Source organism: Cucurbita pepo, chromosome 16, assembly GCF_057944985.1.
Source record: "Cucurbita pepo subsp. pepo isolate OVF chromosome 16, ASM5794498v1, whole genome shotgun sequence".
Taxonomy (NCBI): domain Eukaryota; kingdom Viridiplantae; phylum Streptophyta; class Magnoliopsida; order Cucurbitales; family Cucurbitaceae; genus Cucurbita; species Cucurbita pepo.
Window position 1 is genome coordinate 11,016,846 of NC_141813.1, and position 20,879 is coordinate 11,037,724.

Here is a 20,879-nt window from a genome sequence, read left to right on the forward strand (position 1 = left end):
TACCAAAATTAAATATTAGGTGAGACCCACATTCTTATTTGTTACAATATCTTTGGACAAATCTTAAATAAATTATTCCACAACTCATAGATTGCCCAGTCTTTATTTTAATATATTTAAATACTTGCTTCTCTATTTTCTTAATAATAAATTTTATTTATAAAATTTTTCAGCTTAAATATTTTTTATTAAATGGATTTAGTTCGAATTATTTATTAAAAAAATATTTTAAATAAACCTAAAACATAACATTTAATTAAAATTTGCCACTCAATTTTAATATATATTTTTAAAATTTGCAAAAATTATTATTTTTTATAGCCGTATAAAATTAAACTAACCGTTAAGAATGAAAAATAGAATTAAGATTGGAAGTGCAACAAACATAAGTGGAACCAAAAGTAGCGGTGGGATCTAAAATCCAATTTTTATTAGGTTCGAAGAAGCATATATAAAACTAACTATATCTTGAGAATAAAATAAAATATACTATTAAAATATTAACCTAACCGAAATCTAACCGACATTCTAATACTCAATTGTCTTAGAATATTCCATAACTGATTATTATAATATATTATAATACTAAACATTAAATAAATATGTATATATAATTGTTACATGAGCATATGCAAAAGAAAATTAATGAATACTTTATTTTTTATAAATTTTTGGAAAGTGAGGAAATTTTGTGATAATTTTTTTAATTATCAAAACAACAATTTTTGTCTAGCTATCAAAGAACGAGACAATTTTAATTTTAAATTTTTGTTTTATCTAAAATTTGATTAAATAAATATTGTTTTGTCGTCACATGAGACAATGACTTTATGAATCGTTCTTAAAGACATTACTTTTAATGCTTTTAAATTTGCAACACCTAAGTAAACTATAATGTTACCAATAATTGATTAAATAATTAACATCATGTCAAAGTACACTGTGTAATTTCCACTTCATCATTATTTGAGAATTATAATTAGGAAGTGTACTTTATTCTTAAGAGTTAAATAAATAAAGATAAAAGAGTGCAACAGATTTTAAATTTATGAATTGTTTGGGGAATATAAAAATTTATTTGGAAAATAATCTACCTGCAATCAAAATCACGAGAGCCTATTGAGAAAGCCACAGCAAAGCATGAGAGCTTATGTTTAAAGTGGACAATATCATATCATTGAGGAGAGTCTGTGTTCAACTAACTTGGTATAGTTTAGTATTGTAAGTCTCGAAGGCATAGTAAAAAATGATTAAGACTCCAAAAGAAAAAGAGTCGAGCCTCAATTAAGGAGAGTCGTACTTTGTTTGAGGGGAGGTGTTGGATGACAGTCACACATCGACGATGATGGGTTTATAATCAAAGAATACTATTACTCCTAAATATATATATATATATATATATATATATATATATATATATATATATATATATATATATATATATAACAATATTTCTATTAAGGGTTAAAATCGAAGACAAAAACATCTCAACCCCATTTATCTAACCGACAAAGACATTCCTCACTTCCTCTCTTACTTCTTGTCTAAACGGAGAATTTTCGCCCCAAAAAGGGCAGGTCCCCGTCAGTAAAATGAACGTCTAGAACGTCTAGAGCTACAACCATACACTATTTGTCCAAATATTTGCATCATCATTTGATTCAGTAAACAAAAGGAAGAAGAAGAAGAACCTGTTTCATACTACACATCAAGAACGTTGAGAGCTTTTTGTGCTGTGTTTATTGTTTCCTCTTCCCTATTTCTTCCATCCCTACTCCTTCCTAAACGCTTGCTACCATTTCCAACTCTTGCAGCCGTTGCTGAACTGCCCATCTGGATGCCTTCGACGTACAATACCTTGATCAAGTTCATAAATCGACGTCGAAAACTTGGGATTCGCGACATGAAACTCACAATACCCTGTAATCTGTTAAGAGAATGATGGTTTAGACGACCTAAAAAATGATACTCAACAACATCAGCAGTTAGTAGAAACCTTCTAAATATGGCTTGCAACTGCGCTCTCCGGACCGTGTCGCTAGAAGGGTAGGCAAACTCATCCCAATCCTCAGGTTTTTCGTTTAGGCATCTCATTATCAATATTCTCAAGCATGTTTCTTCATTTTCTTCTAAATTTAGTCTCTTTATTTGCTCCTTCATAATTAACAATGGCCCAAGAAACCATTCAAACATTGTGTCCCTTGGCAAGTTTGTTCTTGTCAACTCCACATCATCAGCTGGAAGTTCATGTATATTTCAATGTAACCAATCGATATAATTAAACGATTAACCCGGAGTTAGGAGAAAAGACTTACAGATGATTAACCCGGGAGAGTTCGACTTTGCAGACGAAAGCAAGCACTGTAATATACACCATGCTGGTAACTTGACGGTTAACTTCTTACAGTTGCCCTTTAGAATGCATTCCTCAACGTCTTCCATCGATATCAGACCGTCTTGGAGAAGTATTCGACCATTCACTTCACAGGATTTGAACAGCCAATCCCAAAACTGTGGCCAACAAACATTTGAATGATACAACATAAGAAAGATTAGGATTTACACCACTTTACAGCATTACCTGAACGGGTTTGTATTGTTGGATCGCCCGTTTCAATGTCCTAGATTGTTCCGAGACAAGTTTATGATTGCTTGAACCATGTCTTATACTTCTCTGATCGTTATTGTCATCGCTACGGTGCTCCCTCTTGAGGTCCGAGCTCATGTTTCTACGATATTTCGGCCTGGCTGCCACAAATAGTATAATACAGAACTGAAACTCAGTGGCACAAGCATCCAAGAAGATGAGGAAAAAGGGCAGAAACTATATTCACCTGGGAATACAAGACCCCTCCCCCAAATAGAGTAGATCATTCACATACTCATCGAACATCGAAACTACCGCTAATACATAAGCAAGCCCCAACCGAAACGAGTCTTCCTGCAAAATGTACATATTATCAAGTTCAACTTCAAACACACAGACAATTTGCAAAGATGCAACAGTTTGATTGCCCCCAGAGCACCTGATGAACGATAACTCCAGCATAGAGCCCCAAAAAAAAGCTAGAGACCACTGCGCTTATGACCGCTCCAACGACAGCAATGGGCCACAAGATGATGGCAAGACCAGCAAATGGAACACACACTGCCTCCAGGAATGGTCCTTCTCTACCAATCAAATCTTCCAACATCCTCTTCCATCCTTTGAATAACATGAATGGACTTCTCCACAGGGCAACTAAAGTAATTAAAAGAGAATCAACTAGAACACCAATCAAACTGGCCAATAAACAACTTGGAAGTCTTGATAGCCTGACCAGGATAAGGCAGAATGTAAATCTTCCAATAAAGTTCTTAAATATTTGAGATGGGAGAAAGGAGAAGAAAGCACTCACTTCACTTCTATGGGCTTCTCATCACTGTACATCAACTCACCCAGTTCATCCATGAATGAAAAATAAGAATGGAAACAGAAATCTGTAAAATCCATCACAATTACGCAGCTTGCTTTAATTGTGGACAAACAACCATCCTGTGTGTAGTAACGTTTTTTTTTTTTGTCAGGCCAGTGAGTATCAAACGAATATACTGAAGGATTAAAATTAATATGCAGTAATCACAGAGAAGCGGTTCACTTAGAAAATCTCAACAAAATGGTGTGCTGTAATAATGCCACAACCAAAATGTTTTGATACCCAAAAGTGGTAGCGGAATACCACAACCAAAAATGCTTTGATACTCGATTGTTGTAACGAAGCGGAAGTAAGATCGCACTCACACACCCACAAACAGAAATTAAACAAAGAGACACAAAAATTTACGTGGTTCGGAGAAGAAATTCCCTACATCCACAAGTGGTAGCTAATACTATAACCAAAGTGTTCACAAAGTGTATCTCTCACACTCTCACACTCTCACACCACAAAGTCTCTCTTACAAAGTTCCTCACAATTGCTTCTAAGCAAATACAAAATGACAATGACTCCACTCGTCTCCAAATCTAACCCAAATGTCACTAGACAAATACATCTAACCCAAATGCCGACAAATACAAGATGACAATGACTCCACATCTCAAAACAATGCTAGACAAGCCTTTATATAGACATAGTAATACTAATTCTCATAGATGAACCAAATACATGAGAATATGAAACAAAATGATTATGAACTAAATGAGAGTTACGATCCTACATCTTCATAACAACTTACCACATAAAAGTGATCTAAACACAAAAAAGTGATCTAAACCATTTCAAAATCACTCCCAAACATGCCATTAGCCCAATATACCAAATGCCAAAACAGGAAAAGGAACTCACAGCAACACAGTGAAAAAGTTTGTCAGTAATGCCGCCTCCAACTGCCTCAAAAGTTGCAATAAGGGGAACGAAAAACCCATATCCAATCCCACCAAGTAAGCTTCCAATAACGCCAATAATCGGCCAAAGGATGAGTGGCATGGGCAAGAAAACAAGCACCACAGATTTAAGAACAAGGCCTAACCTCTTGGTTCTGAAATTAAACATAACAAAAACGAAATCCCCAATGGTCACAGAATCGAAATCAGCAAACTCAAGGCAAAGCATAATCGCAACGAAATCAACGATGTATCTTGTAAACTATACCTAGCCAGGCAGACGAAAGTCCAGAAAAAATGCGCAGGAAAAAGACCAACGATTACAGATGAGTTACCAACCACAACAATGGCTGCCGCAATCGGACCAACAATCACAGCTGAAAGAATCCATCAATGAGACATTAAATCAAAACGCGCGGAACTAATACCGAAGAGATGATGAAATTACCTTTGAGGAGGCCAAGAACGAGGAGCAAGAAGAAGAAAGGAAGGAAGGAGATGAAGCTCCAGAGCTTTGGGAAGAATCCAACGGGAACTCGCATGAGGGTAACTTCGGGAAGAAATGAAATCGGAGTTCAATACAGACAGTTCATTCTTCACCCTTGGAGGATGTCGCAGGGAATAAGGCGGTTACAGAAGGCGCAAAATGGAAGAAGGGGTGTGTTCGAAGAGTGACGTGGCACTTTGGTGGGTTCGTAGTGACACGTGGCTGCCAACAATGTCAGATTCTGGAAAACAACGAATTTAAATGACACGTGGATGCTTCTCCCATCGAAATTAATATTTTAATTTAATCATAAAACTAATTTCGAACCAATCCTAAAATTTAATAAATTAGATAAAATACTTTATCCAAAAATAAAATATATTGAAATAATATTCGTCCATTTTAATTTCAAAAATATTTTTATCGTTTTAATATCATTTAATTTTTAAAATAAAAAATTGTTTAAACAATTTTTAAAAGTAATAATAACAATATTGATTTTATGAAAAATAAAAATAAAAAAAAATTAATTGTCTGATCTATAACCAACCTATTAAATTAAACATTCAAATAAAAAAAGATTTTAACCAAAAATTAAATTATTATTTCATAGTCTAAATATTTATATAATTTTTAAAACCTTAAACTATTATATAAATAAAAAATCTCATAATTTTAATATAAACAATTTAGACATTATATTTTAAAATATGAGATGATTAGGTCTCTATTTAAAAATGTTGTTAAAATTTAATAAATATTTTTCTAAATACATACCAATAAACAGAATAATTACCAAATATAATTACTAATAATAAATTAAGATTAAACCGTTACATATTAAAAATAAATGAACTAAATATATTAAACTCAAAGATATTTTTCGAGATCCTTTGGAGAAATATTATTTTTATTTTTTATTTAAAAAAAAAACTAATTCAGGATGACTTTGCAATGGTCGTTGCCAGCGTGGATCTCAATTATTGATGACCTGGTCATACACAAAATGTTATAACAAGAGAAAAATAAAAAACAATATTTTAATTTTAGTTTTAAATGTTTAATATATATATATATATTATTTGTATAGATAATATTTTTTATTTCTTTTAAATATTTGTCCGTTAGTCATTCTATTATTTAGATCACTCACGGACGTGATATCAATTTATTTATGTATTAATTCTAAATGGTCGAAAAAAATGGATTAAATAATACAAAAGGTTAAAATATCTAAAGTATAAATCTCTTTTTATAAAAATTAAAATAAAAATATAAAATATGTGTCGATGTGAATATTCAACGTCAATTCAAAGTCTGAAACGTCTTTATTCACCTGAATAACGATGTTTCAATTTTGTAGAATTAATAAAATGTGGATGTTAATAAAAATTGATTTCTTTAAAATTAATAATTGAACGTTCGAATACTTTTCCATTAGTGATGTATTATGATTTTAAAAATATTTTATCTGGTTTTTTTAACGATATGGTAAAAAATGTCAATGTGAAACCTATAGCCATGTGAAAATGTTTTAATACGTTGGTTGGTTCACGTGCTCAAGATTTTAAATCTAAATTTGACACCTGATGAATCTGACATTCTTTTTTTTTTTTTTTTTTTGTTAGAATTGTACAACTCATACGCTCGTGTAGATGAAAAATAAAAAAGAGAAGATTCAATAATAAATATATATGAGACATGGAGATGTGTAGAAATAATTAAATAATAGATATTTGGTGTAAATTATCAAAATGTTGTTGTAAAGGTGGGACCCGATGGAATAAATGAATCTGTTAGACTTCGAGTTGACTTTGTTTTTCTCCCAAGTCTTACACGACGTTACATATGTTGACTTTGTGTTGAATCATTCTTTGTCGTTTGAAGCTTTAAAACGCGCTTTTTAGACACTATAAGAGTATACTATGCATTTCTATACATAAAAATTTGCTTATAAATATTCAATACCTAAAACCTCATTTTCTCATCCTCAAGCTCATAACCAAATTCCTCTCTCTCTCTCTAAAAATTTTAACGACATTATATTCTCTCTCTTCGGTCTCGACCAAAATGAAGGTACGTACTCGGTTGAAAACATTACTGTTATCGATGAGTTAACTGTTTTCATGTCAAATTTTAACGTTGGTTTTTGCAGCAAAAGATAGTGATTAAAGTATCGATGAAGGAGGGAGCTAAGTATCGTAGCAAAGCCTTGAAGATTATAGCATCTGTCTCGGGTAAATTATGCGTACATATAATATAATCTATTTGAATTTCAATGAATTAAAAGAAACCTTATTGAAAAATTATGCAAATTACAGGGAATATTGAGACAATCGGCTTGGTGGGTGATAACAAGGATAAATTAGAGGTAGTTGGAGATCTTGACCCGATCAAACTCATCGAGGTGCTCCGAAAGAAATTTAGTTACGCGCAATTGGAGTCTGTGAGCATAGTTGAAGTCAAGGACAAAGACGAGGACAAAGACAAAGACAAAGACAAAGACAAAGACAAAAATGAACCTGAAATAACTTGGACGTGCTCATGTGGGGTGCCTCATCAAACTCCGTATAGCCATTGTTACCTTAGCCCCTACCCGACCTATTGCATATGGTAATTCATGAAAGTAGTATAAATCTCTCCGATATAATCTACGTCTTTTTGTTTCAATTTGACATAGATTATTTCAAATGGTACGTAAATATGTATCGAAAATTTAAACAAGTTGTAATCGTCAATATATAGACCGAAATCATAAGCCTATACTTTATAGATTATCTCTAAATTTTTTAATGTTATTTTTTGAAATTCATAGATATTTTTTTAAACGCTGTAATAACAATTTCATCTATGCTAACGGTAAAAATATAATCTCATAACGTTAATATATGACGATTTAATTATTTTAATTCAAAATATGTGACAATTGAACTTTTATAATATTACAGAAAAATAACCAAATTATTTACAAATAAATACTAAATTGTTTCGTAATAAAAGTCGATTAATTTTGATATAATTTTCATGGTATAATTATTTTGTTTTAAATTTAAAAGTAAATGAAGTAAATATTTTAATCTCAAAGATATTATTTGAGATAATTAAGAGAAATATAGTTTTTTGTTTTTTATTTTTGAAAAATACTAATTAATGTCGTCCACAAAATAAAAGAAAAAAAAATCAATATTTTAATTTTAGTTTTAAAATTTTAATATATATATATATATATATATATATATATTTGATACAGAGTGGCTCGTACCGTGACTCACTATTGGAATCAGGGAATACAAACACATGCAACTCATGATTAGAGATATATCGTTAAAACCATCATAGATGTGGCTTCCAGCTCGAACAAAAATGGATATGTAGTACTCCTAAATACGACCACACACGTGTGAGCGTGAGTCCACTGGGCAGTTTGCACACCTCTTGGGTCCATCATACTTGGGCTAGTTATCTGTAGTCAGACGTCCGAATGTCAGCAAACCGTCAAATATCTTGCTTGTTATCATAAATAGAGAAGTACCCTGATATAAATGAAGGCACGGTATGCATGAGGTTGTTTTAGTTTTCATCTTAAATTATTCTTATGACAAAACCTTATACATCATTCACATATTACCTATACGTTAGCCTTCATGTATTTATCATCATTAACATCATATAGGTTGTGTCTCACAAATCATAAATGCAACATGACATTTAGTACATGTACATCATCTTAATATGAAATATCGTCAGATTGAGCCATATCGTCATCATGCATCATCATCCTATCATCATAATATTATACATCATCATAATATAACATCACATTATACTAACTCACATCATCATAACATCGTGATATTATATAATTTCACATCATTGACATCTGCAAGGGTCACTGGGCACGTGTCGTCATACATAAAGCAAGTCTTCCAACCGAGCAGTAAGGCCACTTACTTAGATCGCCTTAGTCGGCATTTTTCCTAAATTTGAATTTGCTAGATTTCATCCCTTGAAGTTATTCCAAGTATCGTCGATGTGTTCACCCTATTAGAAGAATCACCTAATTTCCTTGGTAATTCTAGTTTCTCAGCTCAATTTAACTTGAATTGAGAAATCAGACATCATACTGACCTTAATTACCTAAGTAAGGTCAAATTTATCTCTAGGAGGGTCCAAAACGTAGGAATCGGTGTCAAAAATGTCAACTCGAGCCGAATGACAGGTTTTAACCGTTGGAGTTGAGTTGAGCCGAGGGAAGTTGGTGGCTACAGACAGGACATGTCTTGGTGGGAGAGCTGATGCACGTACGGGTCACAAGTTAGGTTGAGGCGCGAGTCTCAAGTTACTTTCACTAGTGTGCGGGTCGTAACGTTGGGCCGTATATGCTATCGAGTTACAAGTTGTGGTGCTACTGGGCCAAGTGTACTAGTCTTTCGTTCGAAATTAATCTACTCTTCGCCGACAATAATATCACAACAAAAAGCTTCGTTTGACTTACCGGGTGTGTCCTAGCTTTCTGGTAGCCACTTCTGCAACGTGTGTTGTTCATCACGACGTCGAGTCAGGTATCTCTGTTTCGCCGGTGTTATACTCCAAGGAGAAGGTTTGTTCGTCGTTTCCTCTTGTTCTTTGTATCCTACATTCTCTAGAGATTAAATAAGTAGAGAAGGTGTAACTGAGCGATTTAAAGAGGGAAGACGTTGATTAAGTCATATGCGGGATATTTGTTTGCCCTCGTCCGAAATCTCACAATTTTCAACAACAGTGAATCACTATTTTATTATTATTATTATTATTATAACTATTATAAAGTGTCTGTATGAACCATGGTCCCAATCCTAAACCTGAGTCGTTACAAAATTAGTATATTTTTTTGTCTTTCAATATTACAGACATAATGTTAAGCAATAAATTAAACCTTCAACTATAAATATATATATATATATATATATATATATATATATATATATATATATATATATATATATATATATATATATATATATATATATATATATTAATTTTTTATTCAACGACATAATACGAGAGACAAGTCAGCTAAAATTAAATATTTAAATAATATATATATATATATATATATATATATATATATATATATATATATATATATATATATATATATTCTCCATGTGGACATTTTAAAATTATCACACAACAATCATAATAATAAAAAAATAAAAAAAAATACCCATTTTCATATATTTAAATATTCATTATAATCCTGAATTGAATTAGTATAATATATATATATATATATATATATATATATATATATATATATATATATATATATATATATATGTACATATATTAGAACAAAGACGCATTCCTTCCAACTGTTCATTCCTAAAATAATAAAAAATAATAAAAAATATTTTTTTTTCTCATCTTATTATATAAATGGTCAACTTAATCTTAATTATTATCCATAAGGGTAATTACTTTCTTAAAATAATTATTTTTATGGTAGTTGTATAATTATTTTATTGGAGAGTAGCAAACCACGAGTCTTTTTTTAATTGCCAACAAAATTATATTTATATTTTTATGAGGACTAAAATTCTATTTGCCTCAGAGCGGGTAGCTTAATTTTTTTTTAATAATAAGATATTAAAGGTTGTTATCGGGTTGGTACGGAGTAGAATAATACAAAACGTTAAAATATCTGAAGCTCAAATCTCCATTTCGTCACATTTGTTGTAAAAAAAAAAAAAGATAAAATACAAAATATAGATCAATATGAATATTCAACACTACGTAATGTTAATTCAAAGTTTGAAACGTCTTTATCGGTGTTTAACCGAACGTTTAAGCAATTTTTCATTAGTAACATATTATGTTTTTAAATATATTTTATCGGTTTACTTTTTACTATATGATAAAAATGTGATGTGAAATGTGAAAATGTTTTAATATATTGGTCAATTCATTAAAATAAAATTTAATGTCAAATTACCGTTATTTTATTCGATTTTAATCAATTGAATGTGGAAAAAAAAAATTAAATGATATATTAAAATTAAAGTGACGTCAATAATATGATGAAACTCTCATGGTTAAGGATTGGTTGAATGGTGCAGTTTCTTACCCATGGTTAGGGTTAGTTACAATAGTCATCCTTTCAAGGTCTTGTCGTTTCCGTGAATCACTTGAACCCTGATACATTTTTGATGCCATGGAACTAGACCAGTGGGCTGTTACGCTTTCTTCAAAGGATGACTGCTTCCAAACCCATCGCTCGATTACTTCCTTTTTCCACTAAGTGCTTTCTTCAAAGGATGACTGCTTCCAAACCCATCGCTCGATTACTTCCTTTTTCCACTAAGTGATTGTTTAGGGACCTCAACGTACGATCTAGGTTGTTACCCTCTCGACTTTGGATCTCAGCACCCCAAAAGTTTGTATGTACAAATGAACTAGATCTGTATTCAGAGTTTCCTGAGGGTTTGCAAGGCAAAATGGTAACATTAAAATGTTTATATTGATTTGTGCGGAAAATTTTAATACCTGAGTATAAGCTCTCAAGACTTTGGTTTGGGCTTTCCCAAAATACATCATTCCAATGGAGATAGCATTCCTGGATTATAAACCCATGATCATTTCCTAAATTAGTCGATGTGGGACTTTCATCCAACAGAGATATCGGGATGAAAAACTACACTACTGTTCATGTTTTTTATAGATAATTTCAAGTAGTCACAGATAAAATAACCCATTTAAAAAAAAAAAAAAACTAAATAGGATAGCAGATAAGATTCTATCTTAGTAACTATGACGAGAATACTGTTCAACTTTGATTGAAAAATTAAACCGACAAAAACAAGATTTAACTCGATAACCAATCAGAAGCATACCCACCAAACATAATATAATGTTTTTTTGTAATATAGTAACATGTGGAAAAATTTGAACCTCTAATTTTAGATTAGTTTTGCAATTTAATAAAATTATTATGGTAATTTAGATATAGTCCTAAAAGTCAAAAATTAAAAAAAAAATATATATATATATATATTTGGTGTAATTCATTAAAACTTTATTGTAAAAGTTATAATATGATTTAGACCAAGGTGAGGCCTAGTTGAATTAAATGAATCAGTTAGCTAAACCTACACCTTTATTTTATTCCAAAGTCTTACACGGCTTTACATATATTGACTTTGCATTGAATCATTCTTCATCATACTATATACTAAACATTTCTATACATAAAAATTTGCTTATAAATATTCAATACCTATAACCTCATTTTCTCATCCCTCAACCTCATAACCAAATCCCTCTCTCTCTAAAGCGTTTTACGGACACTCTCTACAATCTCAACCAAAATGAAGGTACGTGCCCCGTTGAAAACACTACTGTTATTGATAGGTTGACTGTTTTTATCTCGAGTTTTGACGTTTGTTTTTGCAGCAAAAGATAGTAATTCGAGTGCCGATGAAAAGGGGGGCTAAGTACCGTAGCCAAGCCTTGAAGATTGCAGCATCTGTTTCGGGTAAGTTATGCGTATATATAATATAATCTATTTGGATTTCAATGAGTTTAAGGGAATTTGACTGAAAAATGATGCAAATTGCAGGGGATATTGAGACGATTAGCTTGGTGGGTGATGACAAAGATAAAATAGAGGTAGTTGGAGATCTTGACCCAATCGAACTCACTGAGATGATGAGAAAGAGATTCGGTTGTGCTCAGCTGGAGTCGGTGAGTGTGGTCGAAGCCAAAAACGAAGACGAAAACAAGAACAAGGACAAGGACGAAAATGAACCTCAGATAACTTGGACGTGCTCGTGGGAGGTGCCTCATCAAACTCCTTATTGCTATTGTTACCATTGCCCCTACCCTTCCTATTCCATATGGTAGAGTGATTCATGAATTCAAACTTGTATGAACCAATAAAAATGTAATGAAAATACGTATTTAATTTGTTCGATATAATATACATTTTTTTTTCACCGTAATTTAAAGTGTAAAAATTTACCTGAATAATTAATTTTTTGACGTAGATTATTTTATGTACTCGAAGTAAATATTAATTTGCATGTAGATGTGTGTTTGAAAATATTTATTTTATAGGAGTAAAAAAGTAATATAAAATAAACCGAACGTCATGCATGTAAAAGTAATGTTTTTTTTAAATAAAACATAAGTTAAATATTAAAAAAACAAAATTTTCGAAAAAGAATTGAGTTAATGTAACGACTCATTAAATATTTGTCCTATTTGTGCTTTCCGGTTTGGGCTTCCTCTCAAGGTGTACTTTTCCTCCCCTTTTGGGCTTCATTTCAATGTTTTTAAAACATGTCGGCTAGGTGAGATTTTAGGATGCTTCGTTCTCCTCCCCAATCGATGTGGTCACAATCCACCTCTTTCGGAGCCCAGAGTCCTTGTTGGCACTCATTCTCCTCTCCAAATCGATGTGGTTATAATCCACCCCTCTTTAGGACCCAACGTCTTTACTCGCACACAGCTTCGTGTCCACGGATGCTTCGTTCCCTCCTCAATCAATGTGGTCAAAATCCACCATTTTCGAGGCCAGCGTCTTCTAACACTTTGGGGTTCCTCTAAAGGTTTTTAAAACATGTCTGCTAGGGAGAGGTTTTAAGATGCTTCGTTCTCCTCCCTAATCGATATTGGTCACAATCCACCCCTTTCAGGACCCAGGATCCTCAACTTTCAATTTTATGCTCCACAGGTGTTGAATTTATAAAAATTTGAAATTATTGAAAAATAATTTTCCCAATTAATGTCAAAGCTTTCCTTATCAAATTTAATAGCATTTAATTCACTACCATTTCAATTACAATAATTTTTTTGGTTTTAGGGTTTGTTTTCCAACTTCAACTACCTTAAAAAAAACATTACCTTAAAAATAATAGATGTTTTCTTTATTTTATATTAAGTTATACAAAACAACACTAAATATAAATTTCTTTCTAGATTTTAAAAATTTTAATTTTTACTCTAAAAACTTTGAAAATTAATAGATAGACGATCGATATCTAAATAAATAAATAAATAAACAAATATATATATACATATATATGTGTATAAAATCCATTTTTACCCGACTTTCGATAATTTTAAGTTATAGAATTCAAAGTAAAGATTTAAAATATAAATTTGTTTAAAGATTATAATTGAAATTTATTTAAAAATTTATGGGTATTTTATAATCTAATCTAAATTTTAAATTGAGGGTAACGAGAAGATATGGGTTCCAAAGGGGAAATCTTGAATTTTTTTTTTTTCAAATCTGATAATTTCTCGAGATTGTGGGTATGATCTGTGAGAGAGAATTGAAGGCGCAATGTAAAACGGGGAAGTGGGTTGTTACGGTGCGGGGTGGGGCAGCTGCTCAACGAAAGTCTTCTCCGATTGAAACGGAGGAAGCAAAGAGAGTGACATAACAACGCCGCTGCGGATATTTCTTCGTCTCTAAATTTATTTCCATTTCAAAATTCCCAAGAAGATCTGTTTTTCTTTGTCATTTTTGCTTTAATGGCGTTTCTCTGTCAAATAATAGAAACCCATTTTCTCTTCCCACAAAGTAGGAATAAAAATAGCGACAATGGTGGGAGGAGGATAAGGAGGGTGGAACGTGCGTGCCTTCCAATCTTCATTATTCTTCTTTTAATCATCAATCATCAATTAATAACCAACGAATTCAACTTTTCTCCACCGCCCCTCTTTCGTTTATGAAACTTGAATATCTTACCTATTGACCCACTCTCTTTGTTGTCTTCTTCCAACGTTTTGCAGGAGATTTTGCCTTCTTTGTGTAAGCATTTTATTCAACCTACAACCCATTTCAAGAATGGGGAATCATTGTTCCAACCCATCTCTCCATAGGTCTGTTCTGTTTTCCTTTTAGGGTTTATTTCTTTCCTTTTCTGGGATTGTTGTTATTTTTTTTCTTGAAATGTCTTAAAGATTTCAATGCCATTGATGTTTATATTGAGAAAATGTATGTGGGTCACGATGATTTTGCGATTTCTTCTGAATTTGAGTTGATGGGTTGTTTGAGCAGATAGGAATGGACAGTGATTTGAACAAAACAACTTACTGTGGGAACAACTTTGTTGCGCTGTAATTGTCGTGTCTGGTGATGGAAATTTGGCTGCCGTTGTACCCCAACGTTAGTCATGGATGGACTTAGGAGTAACGACAACAAACAAAACATTGATAGGCATTCCCGAGCCGAGGTCTTTGTTTCTGTTACTATGTTTTTTTCCTGTTCATTTGTAATCATCCTTTGGCTTCTTGTTTATACCCTTAGATGTCGTTTTTTTACTAAGCATGTTGTTTGGTGCGGCAGATGGGATCGTTCGGCGAGAGAACCATACTTGAATTTGAAGATGAGAGCCTTGTTAGTCCTGTATCATTAAATCGAAAGAATTTTTCTATTGAGCATAGTTCGTCATTGGGTGGTGGTTCACAGAAACTTTGCTATGGCAACATGAAGAACAGGGTATTTCACAGCCTTAAGGTTGTCGTCTTCTCTGCTAAGATCAACTTTCTCATGCCTTTTGGGCCATTAGCCATATTAGTCAGCAGTTTGACTGGTCACCATGTGAGTTATCTTTCCACATGTTTGTGTCAATTCAAATGATCTTATTCCATTTTGTATCCATGGCTTATGTATGTGCATTTCAGGGTTGGGTCTTCCTTTTAAGCTTGTTGGGGATCATACCTCTTGCTGAACGTTTGGGCTATGCAACTGAGTAATGTTTCTTCAATCTTAGATTTCTTGTTGTAGTTGTGCATTTGTAGAAGTTTTTGCTATCGAACTTCAATGATATGCTTTGGATGAATCAATAGTTTTTTGGACACTCGGGTTTGATTTCATATCCTAAAGTGAGTGTGATACTATTTGGGGATTCTTTTAGTTTTTAGGTGTGAGGTCCTACATTGGTTGGAGAGGGGAACGGAACATTTCTTACAAGGGTGTGGAAACCTCTCCCTAACAAACGCGTTTTAAAACCTTGAGGGGAAGCCCAAAGAGGACAATATCTGTTATCGGTGGGCTTGTGCTGTTACAAATGGTGTCAGAGCCAGTCACCGAACGGTGTGCCAATGAGGATTCTGTGCCCCCAAGGAGGGTGGATTGTGAGATCCCACATTGGTTGGAGAGAGGAATGAAACATTTCTTATAAGGGTGTGGAAATTTCTTCTTAAAAGACGCGCTTTAAAACCTTGAGGGAAAGCCTACAGAGGACAATATCTACTAGCAGTGGACTTAAGTTGTTACAAATGGTATCAAAGCCAGCCACCAGGTGGTGTGCCAGCGAGGACGCTGGGCTCCCAAGAAGGGTGGATTGTGAGATCCCACATTAGTTGGAGAGGGGAATGAAGCATTCCTTATAAGGGTGTGTGGAAACTTCTCCCTAACAGACACGTTTTAAAACCTTGAGGGGAAGTCCAAAGAGGACAATATCGGCTACCGGTGGGCTTGGACTGTTATATTCACACTTCTTAAGTGACCCGTTTTCCGTTTAACACTGGATTTGATGCATGAAAACATGACCCCTATGTATAAGTTTTAGGTTTGCTTTGCAACTCATTCTGCCTCAAGGAGCCTTGGTGCTTTAAAAACACTCATTCTGCTCCAGGGTGCATCCCTGCGGCCAACTGTCTAATAGATTTGACTAGTAGCCATAGGTCCAACAACTGGTTTGATTTGTCAAAGTTTCATAACGATCAACTAAGTAACCAGTAATCCCCCAGAATTCCTTACCAAGTAAATTCAGAAAGGTCTGTTCATTTTTGGGTTATTGAGTATTCATTATAGATGTCTTATAGAACGATTTCGCTTTTGATGCAGACAACTGGCATGCTATACTGGAGCCACAGGTAATAAGATTTGAAGTTGGGTTTTACATCATGTATGGAGTGTTTTGTTTATACTTTTGAAATTTAACATAAATAGCTTCATGTTTAACTTTGCAGTTGGAGGTCTTCTGAATGCTACTTTTGGAAATGCCACAGAATTGATAATATCAATATACGCATTACGAAGAGGAATGATACGCGTCGTTCAACAGTCATTATTAGGTTCAATTTTGTCTAACATGTTATTAGTACTTGGATGTGCCTTCTTTGCTGGTGGAATTGTGGTTTCTAAGAGGGAGCAGGTCTTCAGTAAGGTTTGTTTTTACAAAAATAGGAGTCTTCTTGGATACTGATTGCTTAATATTCTCTGTTTGATTTCTAAAGCATGTAATGGGTATGATGTTTTCTTGTTTTTAGGCATCTGCTACTGTAAACTCTGGATTGCTGTTAATGGCGGTAATGGGACTTCTATTTCCTGCTGTTCTTCGTTCCACACATACAGAGTTGCACTCTGGGAAGTCAGAGTTGGCTCTTTCAAGATTTAGTAGCGGCATTATGTTGGTGGCATATGCTGCCTATCTTGTTTTTCAGTTGAAAAGCGATAAGAACTTATATCTCCCCGTTACTGAGGTTGGTTGCTATGCTTTCGTACTCGATCTCAACAGCACGAACTGTCTATCTTACATTCTATTTTATAGTCTTTTTATGCAAATGCCATACCATGGTTGTTTCAACACTTGAACACTTGGTGACATAGTCTGAGTTGAAAGTCTTCAAATAAGTTGTGAATTTTGCTAGATATTGTAGTTTTCAGGTATCTTATTGTAATGGCCTAAGCCCACCGTTAGCGGATTTTGTCCTCTTTGGGCTTCCCCTCAAGGTTTTTAAAATGCGTCTGCTAGGGAGAGGTTTCCACACCCTTATAAAGAATGCTTCGTTCTCCTTCGCAATTGATGTGGGATCTCACAATCCACCCTTTTCGAGGCCCAGCATCCTCGCTTGCACTCTTTTCCTTCTCCCATCGATGTGGGACCTTCAATCCATCCCCTTTGGGGTCCAGCGTCCTTGTGGCACACTGCCTCGTGTCCACCATCCTTCGGGGCTCAGCCTCCTCGCTGACACATCACATGGTGTCTGGCTCTGATCCCATTTATAACAGCCCAAGCCCACCGCTTGTAGACATTATCCTCTTTGGGCTTTCCCTTTCGGGCTTCCCCTAAAGGTTTCTTAAAACGCGTCTGTTAGGGAGAGGCTTCCACACTCTTATAAAGAATACTTCGTTCTTCTCTCCAACCAACGTGGGATCTCACACTTAGGATTTAGGAATCTTTTCTATTAATCGACTAATTTTGGGATTCTTTTTCCTACAACCTTCCTTATCCTCTCAGCTCCAACTCTGTTGGAGTTCTTCCATTAACATCTTGTCATTGAACCGTTATCAATGTCTTTCTTCTGCTGTTTATACAAGACGTTTTCGTGTCTTCGCTTGTTGACTTACTAGATATCTGTTGTGGAAAAGAATTGATGCTGATAAACTTAAATAGAAAAAGTCTTTTTTTGGTGGTTTGATATGAATAATTGGCATACAATAGGAGGATACTGAAGAGAGTTTGGATGATGAAGACGCCCCCGAGATTTCTATGTGGGAATCCATTATTTGGCTGTTTATCTTGACCATTTGGATCTCCGTCCTCTCAGAATACTTGGTTAATGCAATAGAGGTATTCTTGACTTGTTAATACATACCATTACGAATCTTATTTCTTCTTTTGCTCCTCTGTGAAGATAATTCTCACATTAATGCAACAACCCGTAAAGTTATATGGTATATTTTATAACAATTTCAGGGGGCGTCGGTTGCCATGAACATACCGGTGGCGTTCATTAGCGTTATCCTACTACCCATCGTTGGGAATGCGGCAGAGCATGCAGGTGCCATCATGTTTGCCATGAAAGACAAGCTTGTAAGCGCTTGCCCTGTTGTGTGCATTGACAAAGTGATCTGTGAGGTTCTTTTCTCTAATCATGTTCTTGTGTAGGACATTTCTTTGGGAGTCGCAATAGGATCATCCACACAGATATCGATGTTCGGGGTGAGTGTCAGACAACCTATTGATTCTTGTTTCCTGAATGAATTACTTTGGATCGTGTAGATGTCGGAAATTTTTTGTTATGTGTTTATTATTCCGTATTTCTCAGTTAAAAGGCATAAAATTCATTTTCTTCTTAAGTCGTTTACTCCATCCTTTACACCAAGAGCCCTTCTTTGTGTTGAATCTTTTCTTTAGTACATTTATCCAAGTTGTCTGTCATCAAACAATTAGAACGTTACCCTTTTTCTCCCGAGACGCAGTTTTGATTTTTCGAGTTTTGCTCCAAGAGAACTGATATCGATTAGCCCGAGTGGCACATAGGCCATGAGGTTATGAGTTCAAGTCTCACTGATCACGTTGTTAACCCTCCATTCTACCTGAAACTTGTCCTCTGTGTTGAACCGTATATATTTGAAGTGCTCAGTCTGCCATAATGGCAAAACTAGCAGACATGAAAAACCATCATAGAATTGGTCTTTACTCTTTCAAACAAACCTATGACCGTTGATTTCCTGTCATTCTTTGTTCATCCCTTTTCTTCCGTAAACTATTTGTAACAGCCCAAGTTCACAGCCAGCAGATATTGTCCTCTTTGGACTTTTCCTTTCGTGCTTCCTCTCAAGGTTTTTAAAACGTGTTTGCTAGGGAGAGGTTTCCACACCTTTATAAAAAATGTTTCGTTCCCCTCTTCAATAGATGTGGGATCTCACAATCCACACCCCCCTTTGGGGCTTAGCATCCTCGTTGGCACACCACTTGGTGTTCAACCCTCTTCGGAGCTCAGCATCCTCACTAGCACACTATCCGGTGTCTGGCTCTGATACCATTTGTAACAACTCAAGCCCACCGCTAGCAGATAATGTCTTCTTTTGGCTTTCCCTCAGGGTTTTTAAAACGTGTCTGCTAGGGAGAAGTTTCCACACCCTTATAAAAAATGTTTCGTTCCTCTCTCCAACCGACGTGGGATCTCACATTGCTGCTCATTAACTTTTACTTGACTGCAGATTCCTTTCTGTGTGGTCATTGGTTGGATCATGGGATGCCCTATGGACTTGAATTTTCAACTTTTCGAGACCGCCACGCTTTTCATCACGGTCATTGTTGTGGCCTTCATGTTGCAGGTTTGCTACTTAGCCTTCTCTTATATTTTGTTTTCAACGCTTATATTGTTAGGATTGCGGTATAGCTTGTGTAACAGCCCAAGTCCACCGCTAGCAAATATTGTCCGCTTTGACCCGTTACGTATCACCGTCAGCCTCACGGTTTAAAAACTCATATGTTAGGAGAGGTTTACACACTCCTATAAGGAATGCTTCATTCCCCTCTCCAACCGATATGGGATCTCACATTTTGGAATTTGGAGATAGTTAAGATCTCAGAATAGTTTCCCGATTGTCAACAGCCCCCTTCCCCTTCTAGTTTTGCACACGGGTCCGCGAGGACGTCCACGTTCATATGAATCATGATTTGAATCGTTCACTTAAAAGTAACTTCAACATTGAACCTGCAGGATGGAACTTCCAATTACCTCAAAGGACTGATGCTTATTCTCTGCTACCTGATAGTAGCTGCGAGTTTCTTTGTACATGTTGATCCAGCGTCAGTTGGTAAGCCTTCACTCCCTTTGCTGCAGTTGGAAACTGGAAACAAAATGGTATGGTAGCCATTCAAGGCCTCGAGTCTAACATAAAAATCGAAACTTTTATGCAGAAGACAAGACCCGAAAACATCGTCTATGAAAGGGGCAAGCGATGACTCGAAGTAGTACTGATTCTGCCTGTAGAGGGGCCTCGTACCCTCCTAAAGACGGGATCGACCAAAGCTTGAGAGGTTCACTCCATTTCTGTGTAGTTCTGGGCTCATGCTACCTTGTTTAGACAACCATTGGCAATAGGTTGGTGCTGATTTTGTTTATCATTGCAAGCTGTGGAAAATACTCTGGATCTTACCAACTAGGAGTGCTAGAAATGAAGTGTAAGAAAAAGGAAAATCATTATCATATTTGTTTATTTTTTCTTACGCCAATGTGTTCATTATCACCTTTTGCTTTCTTTTATGATCCATGGGTTCGGTTCGGTCACTTGAA

The 20,879-nt window shown here is 34.6% G+C and overlaps 3 protein-coding genes across 4 annotated transcripts; 2 read left to right on the plus strand and 1 right to left on the minus strand.

Moving 5' to 3' along the window:
• Positions 1-1,447: 1,447 nt before the first annotated feature.
• LOC111777541 (putative membrane protein At3g27390) lies at positions 1,448-4,970 on the minus strand. The gene is made up of 10 exons (XM_023657185.2): positions 4,812-4,970; positions 4,632-4,740; positions 4,326-4,518; positions 3,399-3,535; positions 3,027-3,315; positions 2,835-2,941; positions 2,582-2,744; positions 2,316-2,511; positions 1,997-2,237; positions 1,448-1,927 (listed from the first exon to the last, which is right to left on the minus strand). Exons 1-10 carry the CDS (start codon positions 4,903-4,905, stop codon positions 1,702-1,704), a joined length of 1,755 nt encoding a protein of 584 aa, XP_023512953.2. The 5' UTR covers positions 4,906-4,970; the 3' UTR covers positions 1,448-1,701.
• Positions 4,971-6,848: 1,878 nt separating this feature from the next.
• On the plus strand, positions 6,849-7,603 carry LOC147789088 (heavy metal-associated isoprenylated plant protein 46-like). The gene is made up of 3 exons (XM_087118780.1): positions 6,849-6,926; positions 7,006-7,087; positions 7,172-7,603. The coding sequence occupies exons 1-3, from the start codon at positions 6,921-6,923 to the stop codon at positions 7,465-7,467; spliced, it is 384 nt and encodes a 127-aa protein (XP_086974906.1). The 5' UTR covers positions 6,849-6,920; the 3' UTR covers positions 7,468-7,603.
• Positions 7,604-14,180: 6,577 nt separating this feature from the next.
• LOC111776893 (vacuolar cation/proton exchanger 3) lies at positions 14,181-20,812 on the plus strand. Of its 2 annotated transcripts, XM_023656293.2 has the most exons (14): positions 14,181-14,469; positions 14,631-14,720; positions 14,899-15,073; positions 15,187-15,441; positions 15,525-15,592; positions 16,693-16,721; positions 16,818-17,014; positions 17,118-17,330; positions 18,293-18,421; positions 18,548-18,664; positions 18,740-18,793; positions 19,798-19,914; positions 20,304-20,400; positions 20,504-20,812. In XM_023656293.2, the coding sequence occupies exons 3-14, from the start codon at positions 15,014-15,016 to the stop codon at positions 20,530-20,532; spliced, it is 1,365 nt and encodes a 454-aa protein (XP_023512061.1). In that variant the 5' UTR covers positions 14,181-14,469; positions 14,631-14,720; positions 14,899-15,013; the 3' UTR covers positions 20,533-20,812. The 2 variants fall into 2 exon arrangements, with proteins under 2 accessions (XP_023512061.1, XP_023512059.1); XM_023656291.2 differs by having other exon boundaries at positions 14,181-14,720.
• Positions 20,813-20,879: the final 67 nt, after the last annotated feature.

Bases quoted from the DNA above. Each gene is read 5' to 3' on its own strand.
- LOC111777541 (XM_023657185.2), bottom strand. From the start codon at position 4,905: ATGCGAGTTCCCGTTGGATTCTTCCCAAAGCTCTGGAGCTTCATCTCC. The intron at 3,316-3,398 runs GTGAGTGCTTTC...TATCCTGGTCAG, and splicing joins GAGAAGCCCATAGAAGTGAA to GCTATCAAGACTTCCAAGTT. The intron at 2,238-2,315 runs GTAAGTCTTTTC...ATGAACTTCCAG, and splicing joins CTCTCCCGGGTTAATCATCT to CTGATGATGTGGAGTTGACA.
- LOC147789088 (XM_087118780.1), top strand. The intron at 7,088-7,171 runs GTAAATTATGCG...TGCAAATTACAG, and splicing joins GATTATAGCATCTGTCTCGG to GGAATATTGAGACAATCGGC.
- LOC111776893 (XM_023656291.2), top strand. From the start codon at position 15,014: ATGGATGGACTTAGGAGTAACGACAACAAACAAAACATTGATAGGCAT. The intron at 17,015-17,117 runs GTTTGTTTTTAC...TCTTGTTTTTAG, and splicing joins GGGAGCAGGTCTTCAGTAAG to GCATCTGCTACTGTAAACTC. The intron at 17,331-18,292 runs GTTGGTTGCTAT...GGCATACAATAG, and splicing joins TATATCTCCCCGTTACTGAG to GAGGATACTGAAGAGAGTTT.